The sequence below is a fragment of the Micropterus salmoides genome, unplaced genomic scaffold, assembly GCF_014851395.1.
Source record: "Micropterus salmoides isolate LMB-PRFRI ecotype aquatic unplaced genomic scaffold, ASM1485139v1 Ms_hic_scaffold_18, whole genome shotgun sequence".
Classification (NCBI taxonomy): Eukaryota; Metazoa; Chordata; class Actinopteri; order Centrarchiformes; family Centrarchidae; genus Micropterus; species Micropterus salmoides.
This window is the reverse complement of record NW_024040928.1, coordinates 6,928,256-6,943,568: the sequence shown is the minus strand read 5'-3', so window position 1 is coordinate 6,943,568 and position 15,313 is coordinate 6,928,256. Positions and strand designations below refer to the sequence as shown.

The window sequence follows — 15,313 nt, the reverse complement described above, 5'->3', positions numbered from 1 at the left end:
CAACCTTTCTCTTTCCCTTATTTCTCTCTGCAGGTATCAGCACCTTGAGTTTGCCTGAGAAGGCAACTGAGTCAGTTTGGCACGAAAACACTCACTTTATTTCTCTTTTCCCATGTCATGTCTCTTTAAATTTAGAGTTCTCATTTTGGAAGGGGCTCGAAATCCAGCCAAATGCTTTTTGACTTGCACTAAGCATTTATGACAACATTTTCGACATTAAGAGTATTCAAAAATGTATAGATATTTAACACTCAATGCTGAAACCTCTACAGTTTGTGATATATTTTTAGCCACGCTAGCTGCATGGCTCTAGAGATGGCAATGTCGGTCGGTTAGACAATCCATCACTGTCCTGTCATAAAATGTTGCACAGACATTCATGATCCCCAGAGGATGGCTCCTAATGACATTGAAAATCTCCTGTCATTTCCTCTGGTACCACAGGCACATTTCAGTTTGTCCAATACTTTGATTGACGACCAAATACCTGCAAAACTACAGACGTTCCTATCAATCTCAGCTGTACTTCCTGTTCAGTGCTAATTAGCTAATGTAAGCATGCTGACACGCTAAACTAAGATGGTACTGTTAAGAGTTTTAACAAGAAAAAGCAAATATGACCATATAATGCCTGTGGCAAGGTCGTTACACTGGCTCCCAGTATATTTTAGAACTGATTTTAAAATTTGAATCCTTGTTTTTAAGGCCCTACCTGGTGTGGAACCTCAATATCTCTCTGACATGCTCTGACTGAGCTATGAACCAGCTAGAGCTCTCAGGTCATCTAGTACAGGCCGTCTGGTTATTCCCCGGGTCTCCACGAAAACCGATGAAGCTGCCTTTAGCTTTTACGCTTCAAGCCGCTGGAACTTCCTACCCAGTCATGTTAGGTGAGCCCCAACGCTATCGACTTTTAAAACCTTTCAGTAGTCTGGTTTGCTAGTCTTAACTAACATTTTATATTATTTTATTCTTAATTATTTCATTGGTTTATACTCACGTGTCTCATGATTTGTATTAGTCAACTGATGGTCTTAATTATAATTTTATTTACTCTTATTCTTAATTTTTTTATGTTTTTTAATTCACTTTTTACTGGTGGGTTGCTGGTCCTAATTCTTTATTTTATTAATTTTATTCCAACTTTCATTATGGTTTTTAATTCACATACATTTTTCTTATGTCTGTTTTAATTGTGTTTACTTATGTCTAATGTGTGAATGGTTTATGTGTTGTTTAGCGAGTTGATTGTACTGCTGGCTGTGCAAAATTGCCCCTTGGGAATAATAAAGTTTTACCTTATCTTTACAATATAACTTCTGTGGTAGCTCATGCTCTGTGCAACACATTGTTTTAATGCATGGAATGAAATGTGCTATATAAATAAAGTTTTGCTTGCTACATAATATTACCAACTGTGTCTGTTTGTTTTTTATCATTGTGGTTGTGTTCAGATTAGCCTCCATAATTAAATGTTTTGATCAACTGTACTAAAACAATCTCCCTGTATAACTTAATTTTGGGAATCTGGCAGCCATATTATCTGACACACTGTACCCATGGGGAATAGAATTCAGATGTTGCTGATTAAGAGACACACTGTAAACAACCACGAATGGACTTATCTAACTGTTCAAATCGTATAGATGCAATTTCAACACCATCTGACCCGTAACAAGAACTGGCATATTGTTAGTATCATTATGTGGCAGAACAAGCCTTTTGGCTCTCATCACTCTAATGGTTTCGCTTCCATAACTGTTCTGTTTTCTTAACTTACTTAACATTATGACATGTGACAGGTTCAGAATGGCAGAAGCCAGAGGTGTAACTATGTATAATACTTTAGTGAGTATTAATGGGATCTAAGTTAATAAAGAGAAGGACTGTGAGGGAATCTGATTTTTTCATTTTCAACCTGGTGCTTATTCTTATTCACCTTAAATGAATAGCTCCACAGTTTGGAGTCGCCACTTATTTTTGTATTTTTAAGTTCACTCAAACGATTGATACCACTTTAATGTCTGTATGCTAAATATGAAACTAAATATTAACTTAGCCTAGCATAGAGACATTCAAGCTGGGAAAACAGCTAGCCTGGCGGTTACAAATCTGCCTGTCTATAAATCTGCCAAATAGAAGCCCAAAGTTTATAGTTAACAAGTTATATCTGATTTGTTTAATCTTAATTGGAGTCTTCAGGAGGTCATTGGTTGGCCAAGAAACAATCCCAGCTCTTAACGCCCTGTAAAACCATAACTCATTTTTATATTTATATTTCTGTACAACTGAAACAAAGTAGATTTAACTTGCTAAATAATATTCAGAGGTGCCGAGAGGTGGATATTTTTCCAACCTTGGACAGAGCCAGCCTAACAGATTCCCCATTTCCAGTCTTTATGCTAAGCTAACCGTTGTGGCTATAGATTCATATTTAGTGTACAGGCATGGGATATTCTCATTTAACTATTGGCAACTATTCCTTTAACTGTCAATATGTTGGGCCATACCTTTTCTGTTTTATTAGACGGCAAGAAAGACAGAAAGACAAAGTGTTAACAGACAAAACAACACCCGACAGCTGCAAATGAGAGCGAGTATAAATTGCAAGGCACAGAGAGAAAAACCAAGAGAGTAAAAATGAGACACAAGATAATGAGAGAAAGAATGGGAAAGCCAGGCTCCTAACCTTATTATGTCCTACTCTAAAGCACTACAAGCTGGGAAGAGGAGGACCACTCCATTGATTAACAAGCCCCATTTTACTTACTTTGACAAATGCAAGACGACCTGACATGACCTTGAGTGCATGTTAGAATACACAACAATATCTTGGCAACATATTTTTTAATAATGCGTTTTTTTGTCGTGTGTGTTCACATGTACTAGAAATGGAAATTATACTTATATGTGACTGTAATCAGATTCCTGTGAGGGGTTTCCTCTGCTTGCTTGTCTCCCTCCACATGAAGATCAGATGTGTGACTGATAGGGATTCAGCATCTTTCTCGTGGGGAGATGCTTGCTGACACAGTGGCTTGAACCCCTGTTAACCAGCTAAATGTCATTCTCACTACCACCCCGCTGCGCAGCGGGGTTTAAACCTGCACGGTGAGACTAATAGCTCTGTGGCCGATGGTGCTAATGATTATTATACAAAGCCCCGTCTGAATATGATTTCTTCTTAGAACGGGCCCAATTATCTTACTTTGTGCTTATCTCACTCACTAACTTTCCTTTTCCTCTTCTCACACTGCAGAGGCAGCGGTGAGTGTTGCTGAATAATTCAATTACAACTTCAAGGTCTGAAGTGAGACATTGCAACGAGGCCAGACAGCAGCTGACAGGTCAAAAGCAAACCATTATTATAAATCCAACCATTTGACCATTTGCTCTGTGTCTCTATATGTCTATCGTTCAGTCTTCTTTTCTGCCTCTTTTAAACATCTACATAGAATATTAATTGTATATCGTTTGTGTATAGTGTGTACAGTGTATATATATTTATACATTCCTCTGTGCTGCTATGTCAACCTAAATTTCACCTACGGGGGATTAATAAAGTTCTATCTTATATCTTTACCACATAAACTAATTGGCACTATAACTTGATGGTAACTACAGATGTTTGACATTTGACACAAAAACATTTAATCACCCACATTCAGGAAAGTAATGTAAAATAAAATAATTAATTAATTGTCTTTCTACCCATGTCCTCTATGTTCTAAAATGTTCATGTGGCTTAATGTACGCGGGCCAAACTAAACGGAATCTCAAATTGAGAGTGGCAGAGCATAAGGCTGCCATTAGGAATGGGAACATAGATTATGCCATTGCCAGACATTATAAAAAGAACTTCACTTAAATTTATTGGCATTGAAAGATTGAGTCCTAATCCAAGAGGGGGTAACCTGATTAACCAACTTCTAAGAAGGGAAGCTTTTTGGATCCATGAACTGAACATGACTGAGCCTCATGGACTTAATGAGACACAGGATTTTGGCTCTTTCTTGAAATTAGATATTAGACACCTTTCTCTGAGGCGTGTTTCACCTTTGGGCAAAGTTGAGATACTGGGGGCCTTGCCCTTCCCTTTTAGTGGTAGACGGACAGAGGTAGGACCTACAGGCTATAATGATGTAATTTTTGTGACTCATGTATATTTTATACATACATATATATATATATTTAAATTATTATAAATGTAAAATACACAGTGTCTACTTAGCACACCTGTGAGTGTTTTTGTAATTTCAGCCTGAAGAAGCAATAGCCAAAACGAGTGTGTGGTAGCTTGCTTTTGATTCTTACGTCTTATCTCTATGACTGTGTTTATGTGTCAGTTTTCTCCCTTACAGCTCGTTTCGTATGCATCTCTTCTGCAAACACTGACACAAACACTCTCAGCAATTAACACCAATTTTCTTTACAGAAAGACGGGAGAAAATTCGCAGAGGAAAAACTACTGTTTGTCTTTGTGAAAATTACAGTCTGCTAATTCAGTGTCAGCTTCCTCTCCCTCTGTGCTTTATAAACATTGTAAACAACTCACTATCATAATGAGTCAGTCACTTTGTCCAGAGTTTATCATTACCAGTTGTGTGACTAAATTTTTTTGAGGTCTAAACAAATAGTTGGGATTGTTTCTATATTTGAGCACAGTGCAACTCATGAAATGAAGTCTTGTCATGAGTGAACACAAAGTGCTTCATCTTGCTAAACCACATAAACAGAATTTCTTGCCTTTCAGGAGTCATCTTGTGCAGCGTTCAGCTCTGTGCGTGTGTGTGTGTGTTGTGACAGCGATAGAGAATGACATGAGAGCTTCTGAGATGACAAAAGCTATTTTTAGTGTATGGCAGAGACAAGCCCACTTGGACGGGGAGGAAGAGAGATGAGAGAGGAAGTGGGTAAAGAGAGAGATGGAGAAAAAGAGTGAGAAACGAGAAAGGAGGTTGCAGAAGTGTGTTTACATGTTACATATGTTCTGATATCCTAGAAGTGAATACAATATTTGTTTGTCTTTGTGAATACTAAATTATAGGTGGACAAATGTCATTTGCTATTTTTTATTCTTTCTTTAATTACTAGAATACAGATAACGTTATTGTATACCAGTAAGGCAGTTGAGGGTGTATGTGTAAAAAAGGTGAGGAATAATGTGGTGATAGTGGGATGCAAGTTTGGACAAGCTTTTGATTTTTCTATATTGTGTACTGTTAGTACGATTGGAAGATCAAGTCAGTAATGGACCACCTACTGTGGTCTGGGTCTTTAAATATAGGCCTCATTCTGCCTTGATATAGCCTTGATATTTGAAGTATGGTAAAATGGCCACTATGTGTGATTCTATCAAGAAGTGTTTCAACAAATTCTGTTGTACAAAGCAGATTGTATTTAAAATTTGACTAAACTAGTTAACAAATGATTTGATTTACATCCAAAGTAGAGCCCAAACAATGCATTGGCCAGGGCAAAACTTTCAGCCGGTGTAAGTCTATCATCTTGTCTATATGTCTCCTGGTGACATCTATCTAATCATATCTAATATCAGCCAGTACATCCCTACTGTTGTTCTTTTTCAACACTCAAATATCAAGTATTGGTATCAGCCTAAAATTCATGCAATGAATATCAGTGGAACATGGTTCATTTAATTGAACACCATTTTGTGAAAATATTAATATAAATATTGTGATACTGATTTCCTCCTTATGTCCCAGCTCTAAACTGTGGTTGTGTGGAAGTCAATGTGTAACACAGCATTAGTGAATATAAAGATACTCAATAATAATTTATAATTTTCTAAGTCAATCTAACTCTGTATCTCTGTCTTTTGTCTCCTGTGATCAAGTGACATATGTTATCTCACACACACAGGCTGTCGGCCAGATGATGTCAGTGTCCGTCTGTCACTCCATTTACCTTCCTATCATTCTGCCCGGCGATCTGTCTGGGAAGGCAATAGGGAGTCTCACAGTCAGCGCTGCTGAGCGGTCAGTGGTGCGCACACACACACACACACACACAAAACACACATACACACTCCACACCCGTCAACAGCCTTGAGGCTATGCAAGCGAGACGCAACAGAGCGGAATCCATCCATACAGTACATCTATATTCAGGTCAGCATCTGTGTGTCTGTGTCTGTGTTTTATGTGTGCCTGTGTGTGTGTGTGTGTGTGTGTAACCAACAATGCTTCCAATCTACAGCGTGGCCTTCTTCTCTCCCCCTCATATAGCTTCTCATCTAAAGCAACAAACATATTCACATATTTCCTTTCAAAATGTTCTGTTTTTTGCCATCTTCATGTAGGATGATACAGGAACTATGACAATTGAATTCCAAGACGTAATAAAATTAATTTTCTAAACAGGGTGTGCCAGCAGCTCCAAGTTCAAAATACAAAGTTGAAATATCAAACTGGTTTACCACAGAAACAATAACAGTAATATAAGTAGTAGAGACAGAGACGGGGAGTTGCTGTGTAGCGGAAACTAAAATGAAGTCCATTATACGCTAAATGCTACCTCATCACAATAACAACAACAGAGCACCAACTGGCAGGAGACCAACAGTATTGATTCTCATTTCATGTTACTGTCAACCAACACACTAACACATTGTATAGACAGACACACAACATACACAACAGGATGCTAACTGTATTTTAATTATAACAGTAATTTCCTGTTTTAAACAAAGGACTGAATAATGCATTTTGGATCACTGTTAAATGTATGTTTGTGGCTATCTGTGAGAGTGGCTGCTGTCTCTGCATGCATCAAGCGCAAGAAAAAAAATCTATCACCTTAACATCTCAGGGAGTGTCGTTATCCTGTTACAAATGGCTCCCGAGCGGCTGGCATGTCAGGGATGAGAAATTTCACACACTGTGGCATGCAAGCGCTTGAGTGTGAATTGTCACAGAAGACTCTCTTCCATTTTTATATCACTGTCTGGCATTGGCAATGCAACTAAAAGTGAGAATCCACTGGGAAACAAAAACCAGGTCAGTTTAATGATCCTCGTTGCTTGACCAGGATTTATGAACAGTGACACTCCTCTCGGAAAGCGAAAAACAAGACAGACAAGGTGCTGTCACACTAAACTTGCAGATGGATACACATATTGAGTAAAAACTAAATCGAACAGTGAGTCTAAAAAAATTCAGCCTCCAATTCATTATCAGTAGAACATCTCAGATGGAGTTTCTTCATTACATTACATATTGGTGCTAAAACAATGTGTTCTTTAATCAATCAGCAAACAGACAGAATTTGTATAGTAAGTATGCATTTGATAACTGAGGATTGGTCTAAGCTATTTATTAAGACAAATGCCACAGATTTTCCTGCTTCCAGCTTCTTAAATGTGGTGATTTGCTGCTTTAGTCTGTTTTATATTATTATAAACTCAATGTCTACATACAGACGCGCAAATTCACACTGCTGACCAATAGCAAACTGTGTTGACAGTGCTGATCTTTGAGGAAAAATGGACAGCCGGAGAGTCAAAACACAAGGACCAATTGGAGCTTATTAGCTGTGTTGCAACATCCTCCTTTACTTAACCTCCTCGAACAGAGTAAAAACTGTTTCATAAATAAACATGGTTTTCATCGACTCCTGTTATGAAACAGGAGTCGGTACAAATGGTACAAAAACATCTTTTGAATAAGTTTTTTTTTTCCTTTTTAATGTACAATCCTAAGAACGAGATGTCAGGGAGGGGTAAACAGAAAGAAGCTCTGACAGCTATTGTGACTTACCAATGCTAGCATGTTCCTGGCTGGCTAGTGTGTTAGTGGTTAGCTCACCTGCTTCAGCAGTTTCCTTGTTAGTAGCCAAGCCTTAAGCACTGTGTATTTTGCGAGGATGTGCCGATGGATTTTGCTGTGACTGAGCCTATTCACATTACAGCATAGAGGTATAAATCCATAAATACAATTAACAAAATACCCCCAAATTGTTTTCACAAATAATAAAAAAAAGAAGCCTTGTTCGATAAGCGATCTAACCATCTATCAGCCTCTTCACCACAGTGAGAGAATACTGGTCCCTTCAATTAAAAATATGCAGTTAAATAAGCTATTGCATGTGAATTGACTACAGATAACTTTACGACATTTATATTGTGGTATTATCACCTTGAAACCATTAAATCTACTTCTAATTTCTATATCCATTTAGTCATATTTATGTGTCCAGCAACTGATCAAGAGTCATATTTAAAATATATAAAGTAATGTTTAAAAGAACTGAGATTCATTACTTTTAATGAGTTATATTATTTAATTAGTCATGACCACCCCACCCCCAGACAAATGAAACCACAAGGTGCGATAATACTGGTCACGGTATACATAGGCATTCTGTAGATTATAAGCTACACCACAGAATCAAATGTGAATATTGCAGACTGCCCTGAGATATGCACACTTATTATTTCCAGCTGACATCCTGCACCTGCTTTCTCTGCCTTCGCCTTCTTCTTTCTCTCTTCCTGTTCTTTGGTTTCTCTCCCTCTCTACACTCCCTCTTTATCACTTTCTCTTCCTCTCTCTTCCTCTCTTTCTCTTCACAGCCTAAAAGATGCTTACTTCCACAAAGGCAGTAGGAATTAATGGAGTGAGAGACAGAGCACAGACAGAAAAAGAAGCTAGAGAACAGAGTGTCTATGTCTAACCAAAACAGTACATTAAGTCCAGCCTGGCAGCAGAGTGGATGTAACACTGCATTTAGCACCCTGGAAGGGAGGGCTTCTGGACAATTGTCACAGGTGCAGATCTGTGCAAATGTGGGGAGATCTGAAGGCGCGGGGATGAGTGCAGAAGTGTAGACAAAACTAAGATCTCGGTGCAGAGGCTGCCTGCCACAACCCTGCCTATCTCATGCATGCATTTACAGCGAGGCTCACACACACATTCACACACAGCTCTTCTCATACATTTGTCGTGTCTCTGTTGCATGATTCCACTGGGGCTAAAGACCAATAAATAATGTATACACACTTTCTTTCACTTGCTTGCTTTTCCCACCTCAGCCCCTCTCTGTTTGTCACTTTCAACCGATGCACACTGTTCAGTCTCCCTCTTCCTCCCACAACATATGGGCACCCCAACACACAAACACTTACAGACACACAAAGAGTCACTCTTCACAGGAACAATCTGTCCTGTTAATGTGAGGTCACAGCAGACTGGTTTTCTACTTATCAGCCCTCTAGATTTGAAGGTGGGGGTATGCGATTCTGGAGAAAGATTATCCAATACAATTTCTAATTCTTCTCAAGCTCCGCTAGTTGTCACTTCTGTGTGTGCGGTGTTTGTACACAGCCATGGCTCTGTACATGCCACACAACACTATTCCAGCCAATCGGCAGGTGGCTGTCTATGTTTGTGCACAGGACAAGGGACAAGTAGGAGCAAGGGGGGACGGTAAATCTGGCACATGCTGACAGCAAACAGCCAAAGAGGAGAAGGTCAGAAGAACAGAGATTGAAGAAAAATTCTATGACCAGACAAGGGTGAAGAGCTGCGTTAACATCAATGTGGCTTTCCAACGGTGGGGAGACCTCCGAGAGTAGAAAGGCATGAAGATGGACGAGGAGGTTCTACTTTTAGTCTACTGTTTCTACTTGACAGGTGGATACGTGTTGCTATGTTTCACAGAACCAGTCAATCAGTATTGTTTTGTCTGTTGTTGTGATGTTAGCAATAGTAGCAGGAGAGTATATTGTTGTCTAGAGCTGTGGAGCTGCCTGTGGGACCATCTTGTCCTCTCTAAATCTTGCTTCGCAGCAGCTAACCCACAACTTTGCTAACGTTAGTTGCATTACTTTGCTGCGTTGTTGTTTGCTCTATATTTTGGTATTTGTTCATACAAAGTTTGAGAAGGTTTTTATCCCCACAAAGACATAAAAACACAGTTTTCTTGGCACAGTGCAATTATTTGGATTGATGCATTATTCTAAATGCTATGCTAGGTAATGTTAACTTCTTTGTTAGCTTAGCTACAAACCTAAGGCCTTGACTTTGGCAAAACAATCTGAACAACTAGCTTATTGGATTTTACTCCATTGGGTTTTGGATGCTGTGTTTGGGTGTTGGCTTGTCGTTCGTTTGATGACGTTTTATATTATAATGTTTGTTTTGCTTCGTTGCTCCTCCCAAATTTGGGGGTGGAGCTTCTGAAGGAGCACTGAATGGAAGGGCATATTTGTTCGGCTGTCAAGTTCAAATATCAACAAGCTTTCTCCAAATTCGCATACCCCCCTTTGAATGAAGCCCTATCACTGATACACTGTTGCCTAGACACACAATAGGATGCATCAATAATAGGATTTACACAGAAGCCTGCAAGATCCCTTTAGATGTGAGCTGTGTTACCCCCCATGTGCAGCTGCAGATTTTTCTGCTACTGTTGCTCGTGTGCTGTGCTGTAAAGACATTTTATGGGATATTTCATTCGCTCTCTTTTGTGTTTGTATCCCTCTTTCAGAGCTGCCAACTTTATTTCCCAGGAGCTCAGGTTATTTTTGTAGTTCAATATTAAAAGGGTTTTTATGCTTTAGGTAGGTTTTAACAGGACAAATTGGTCCAAATGGAAATTTTCATTCCCGGTAGTGAAAGGTTTGCCTTGTTCTGACTTTTTTTTTTTAAATCAAGGCAGCCATTCCTTCACTTCTGATGTTTTCGAGATTTTATTTTTTTTTCTTCTGGTCTCAGCTGATGCATGAGCTCCGATGGCATTTAGAGGCACTCATGACCTCAGTGCCCAGGCGTGTCTTATTTAAAGGCAGCCCCCTCTGGTTATGAGGCATTTCCTGGCATCACTGGTAAAAGATTAATGCCTACTCTTACACTCCTCAGAGCACCGGGGAAGTTAAAGCATACAGTATAAGAGGACACAAGATGCTGAGATAAGATGGATGTAACAGCAATTATTTAATAATTGATGAAGAGAACTAAAAATGTAACAGTTTTAAGACTACCAAAGTCACAATCAGAGCTTCTTGTAGGCAGACGGTGCTAAGGACCTGCCACCTGTGTAAATGTACATTTTTTTCTATTAAATACATCTACATAAATACATTAAGGTCCATATTGAGCCAGAAAAAAGGCCTCTTTATCCATTTTTTTTATCATTAGCAAAAGACAGTTGTGTCATTGTATTGGAAGCATTCTCTTTCATTATGCAATCATCATTGTTTCTATGAATGTGTTCCTGCCTGTTTTATAAAACTCAATGAATAAATCATGGAATAAATTCAACTGCTCTGTCAGAGGTAATGAGATACGGTAGACTACATATTAGCATGAGAAGATAATCATCTAAGTGCCTCTGATAGCTTCCTCTCCGTTGGTTTTCTGCCCAGATACAGGAGTGGCGAATGGGAACATGGCAGGATGCCTGCTCAAATCTTGCAGGGTTTATAATGGGAATGCAATTTTCCTCAGTGGTTTTGTGGTGATTCAGAATGTATTCATATGACACCAACCAACCCTGTTAATATCAATTGTGGGAAAACCCACTGAGAATACATTTTGTCTTTATTATTATCCCTTTTCGAAATGAACAAACATCTAATATTTGACACTGATGCCTCTGCTAGAGATGCTACAATACTATTGCTAATGCTGCTGTTGCCTCTTCTGCTATTACCTGTGCAGCTACTAGTAGCGTTACTACTACCATTATGACTATTACTCTAGTTTCAAATACTACTGGAGCCTGTCATCATTAACAAGTTTTACTAATTTGAAATGTGAATTGTATGATACCTGAAGAAAAATGTGGACAGGTCAAGTCGGTAGTCTGTTAACATTCATGCTGCACCAACACCAACATCCTGCCGTAAACATAAAAAGTGACTAACTTGAATTTAAAGCTATGCTAATCAATATTTTATATTAACAATTGATCACATAACTTGTCTAAAGTGTAAGGGGTCACTCACAGTGACAAACCCACAGAAACTGATCACATAGTTCTGCAGTCCCCCTCAGCTCTGTGGAGTGTTTATGCATCCTTAGCACACCAGTAAAGGTGCACCGCAATCTCAACCTCAATCTTCTACAGTACTATAATTTTGTACGATTTTGTAGTTTTCATATCATTTTATTTACAATTTTATTTTAATAACTAGAAAAATAAACCATTTGCTTGTCGTGAATACAACACAAATATCTGAGCTTTTTGTAGGATATCAATTCACCTACCATTAGGGTTGGGCGATGTCTACAAAATTTCCATCGGACAATGTCTACAATGAAACATCGGGATGGACAACATGGACTGGGGGCAGCAGTCGTCTTATGTGCATGTGTTTTCGACTTGACAATTGGAAGACTACAGAAGAAACTTACTTTACAAGTCACGGTGGATATTTTACGCACGGACCAGGTAAAGCAACAGTGAACACAGTGCAGATGTTGGTTTCAGTTGTTTGATAGGCTGCGTCATTATTTAGCCGACGTGCAGCTCACCTGCTATAAATAAATATATGGAATAAAGACAAGTTCTCAGTCTTTTAGGCGACTTCAGAAAACATACTGCTGATGGAGAAAATGGAGCAGACGGGGGGAGAGAGACTGAGAGAGGCGGGGCAAGCTGGGGTGTTTACCTGAGGTGTAGGTGTGTGTGAGTGTGTCAGAGTGTGGGGAGAAGAGAATTCCGAGGCAGGTGCAAAGCATACTTAAAAACAATAAGAAGAAGTTCTGTGGTCATTAAAACCTGCTTTGACAGGGTGGTGTAATGTGTACATTTGAGATTTTTTTTGCTGGGGTGGCGGGGGTTTTACAATCACGATACTGGCTCAACGTCGTGATGTCTGTCAGCCATTGCCAATGGATGATGTCATCGTCTATCGGCCCAACCCTACCCACCATCAGAATATGTTAACACCTTGTTAAGGGAGTTCAGCAGCGTTGTACTGTACACAACTAATCTTTTCTGTTATGGGACAGCTTTCAGCTGATCTCCTCCGTTAAACTCTTACAAATTTTGTTAAGAGTATATGTTCTGTAGGGATGGGGATCGATACCCGGTTCCAAAATTTCTTAAAACCCGAAAATCAATAAGGTCTGAGCTTATCGATACTGCTATTGAGACTAGTCCTATAATGTAACGTTATGTCTCGCACGTCAAATCTGGTTTAACTTCACACGCGATGGATCAGAAAACAATGCTTTTTAGTGATGGCACCAAATCGTGTATTAAAAGGGGCCTGGGACTGTTTATCATCAGGCTGCAGCCTCTGCTGCTCTCTGTTGGCTCCTACATACACACACAGCGGCCAGCAGAGCGAGATGCCACTCTATCGTGGGGGAAACGGTGAAGTTACGTTAGCTCCAAACTACACAAGTTGACGAAAGCTACGCTCGTTAGTGTAAGTATGTGCAATAAAACCTTTGTGAGTAAAAAAACTCTATACACCTGTCTGTAAGGTAAACATGTAAAAAGGGTTCATTTAATCATCTCTGTCCTCACTCTGTCATCCTGTTTGTTTTATACAAGCACAGCTAACGTTGGCTTGGCAGTTAGCCAAATGTTACAAACAAGCTAAATAGAAAGCTGTCTGTCTGTAGCATAGACTGGTCTGAAGTCTTAAAATTTGGCAGATTGTTGTAAACTCAGGTGCTGGCTGAGACAAACCAGCTGCTCCTCCTTCTACCAGGTAACGTTACCTGCAGGCAGTTAACAGCAGCATAGAGGAGGAAGTAGAGGAGGGACTGAAACTGACTGATTTCTGTTTTTATTCTTTCTAAACATCACTCACTATTGTGGTGTCAGATATTGAGTTTATATCTAGTGACTTTGCTGTTGTAAACATTAATGTTGCTGCTCTAGAAACAACATTTAGCTGTATTTAAAATATTTAATTCTAATCCTATAATTAATTAAAAAACAACCAAGAAGTTAATATGTACAGTTCAGTATTTGTTTATTTATGCAAGTGTCATCTCAATATATAACAATGTTACAGCAGGCAACATGCAGGCCTACTTCCTGCCCATTGGGTCTGGTCTTACAAAATAACCATCACCAAATAACAGTAAAGTATCGATATTGGTATCAATAAAGAATTGGATCATTAAGCAGTCTCAATAAAGTTATCAATATCAATAAAAATTAACGATCCCCATCCCTAATGTTCTGTGTGCTGACTTTGTGTGTGTGTTTGTGGTGAGTGTTGAAGCATTCAGTACGTGTGTAATCCACCAACTGAAAGTGAGCCAGTGGAGTCTCACCTTGACATAGAGTTGCTGGAACTCCTCCAGGTTGAGTCGGCCGGTGGGACAGTCCTTCAGGAAACCCTTGTACCACTGCTTCAGCTCATGTTCGTTAAACTCTGTGTTCTTCACCAGGTCTTCCATCACTTCAGGGGTCAGCTTGCTGTTCTGTTTCCCCATTTTGCCTGCAAAAAAGGGCACACACACACACACACACACACACACAAACAGGCACACACACATAGAGAATTAATGATCTTGAGCAACATAAAGAAGTGCCTCTTAACAAAGTACATGTTATGAACCTGAAGTCTAGAGGGCGTTTGGTAGAGTGATTTATCAAGTGCAAACCAAAGCTCCATCTAAAAATAAGATTTAAAACAAATGGAGTATAATATGAGGACCTGGAATAGTGTGTCACAAATGTGTCCTGTACTGTTATTTTTTTCAATAGGGTCAGTTTATTATTTTCTTCCTTTGAGCAGCTGCTTGTCCTAGTTTTGTTTGTTTGTTGTTGTTTGATTTTTTGAGGATTTGTTTTGTATCTTATCTCCAAATGTTGGGCTGTAGCATTGATGACAACCACTGCACTAGGTTTTCATCCTACCGTGTTAAATCTGAAAAGAACTCTAAAAGTAAAAATGAAATATGATACCCTGCCCTTCCTTAGCCTTCCCCTATTTTTTATTTCAAAAAGGTTTTTTCACTATTTACTCTCTAAATGCTATACTTCCCTTTCAAATTAAACTCTTTGGATTTTGGAAAGGGTAATGATGTCATCTTAAAGTAGTTGGCCCACTGTGGCCTTTTACAAAAACTCAAGTGCGTTTTTATGTGTTTAATGTCCCTTAATTTCTCCACTGTAGCTGTTTGTACCCAGCTGCCTCCGTGGATTGCTGATGTATCTGCACAGTGCTGATGTTGCCACTTTATGGCCTTGATTAGTTCATTAACTAACCCGTAATTATCATCATTTGCAAAAGATGGTTAGAGTTTTGGAACATTTTTACTCATACTCTCTGCTGAGATGTTGTATTAGACCTCTTCAGCTTGAAAAGACGAGTGAGAGA

General features: G+C 39.1%; 1 protein-coding gene across 1 annotated transcript in view; it reads right to left on the bottom strand.

Moving 5' to 3' along the window:
• Positions 1-15,313, bottom strand: part of vsnl1a (visinin-like 1a) — a 33,075-nt gene that overhangs the window by 11,653 nt on the left and 6,109 nt on the right. Inside the window, exon 2 of the mRNA XM_038727228.1 lies at positions 14,262-14,428. Coding sequence (XP_038583156.1) covers positions 14,262-14,423 — 162 coding nt within the window. The 5' untranslated portion in view covers positions 14,424-14,428. The remainder of the gene's footprint in view (positions 1-14,261; positions 14,429-15,313) is intronic.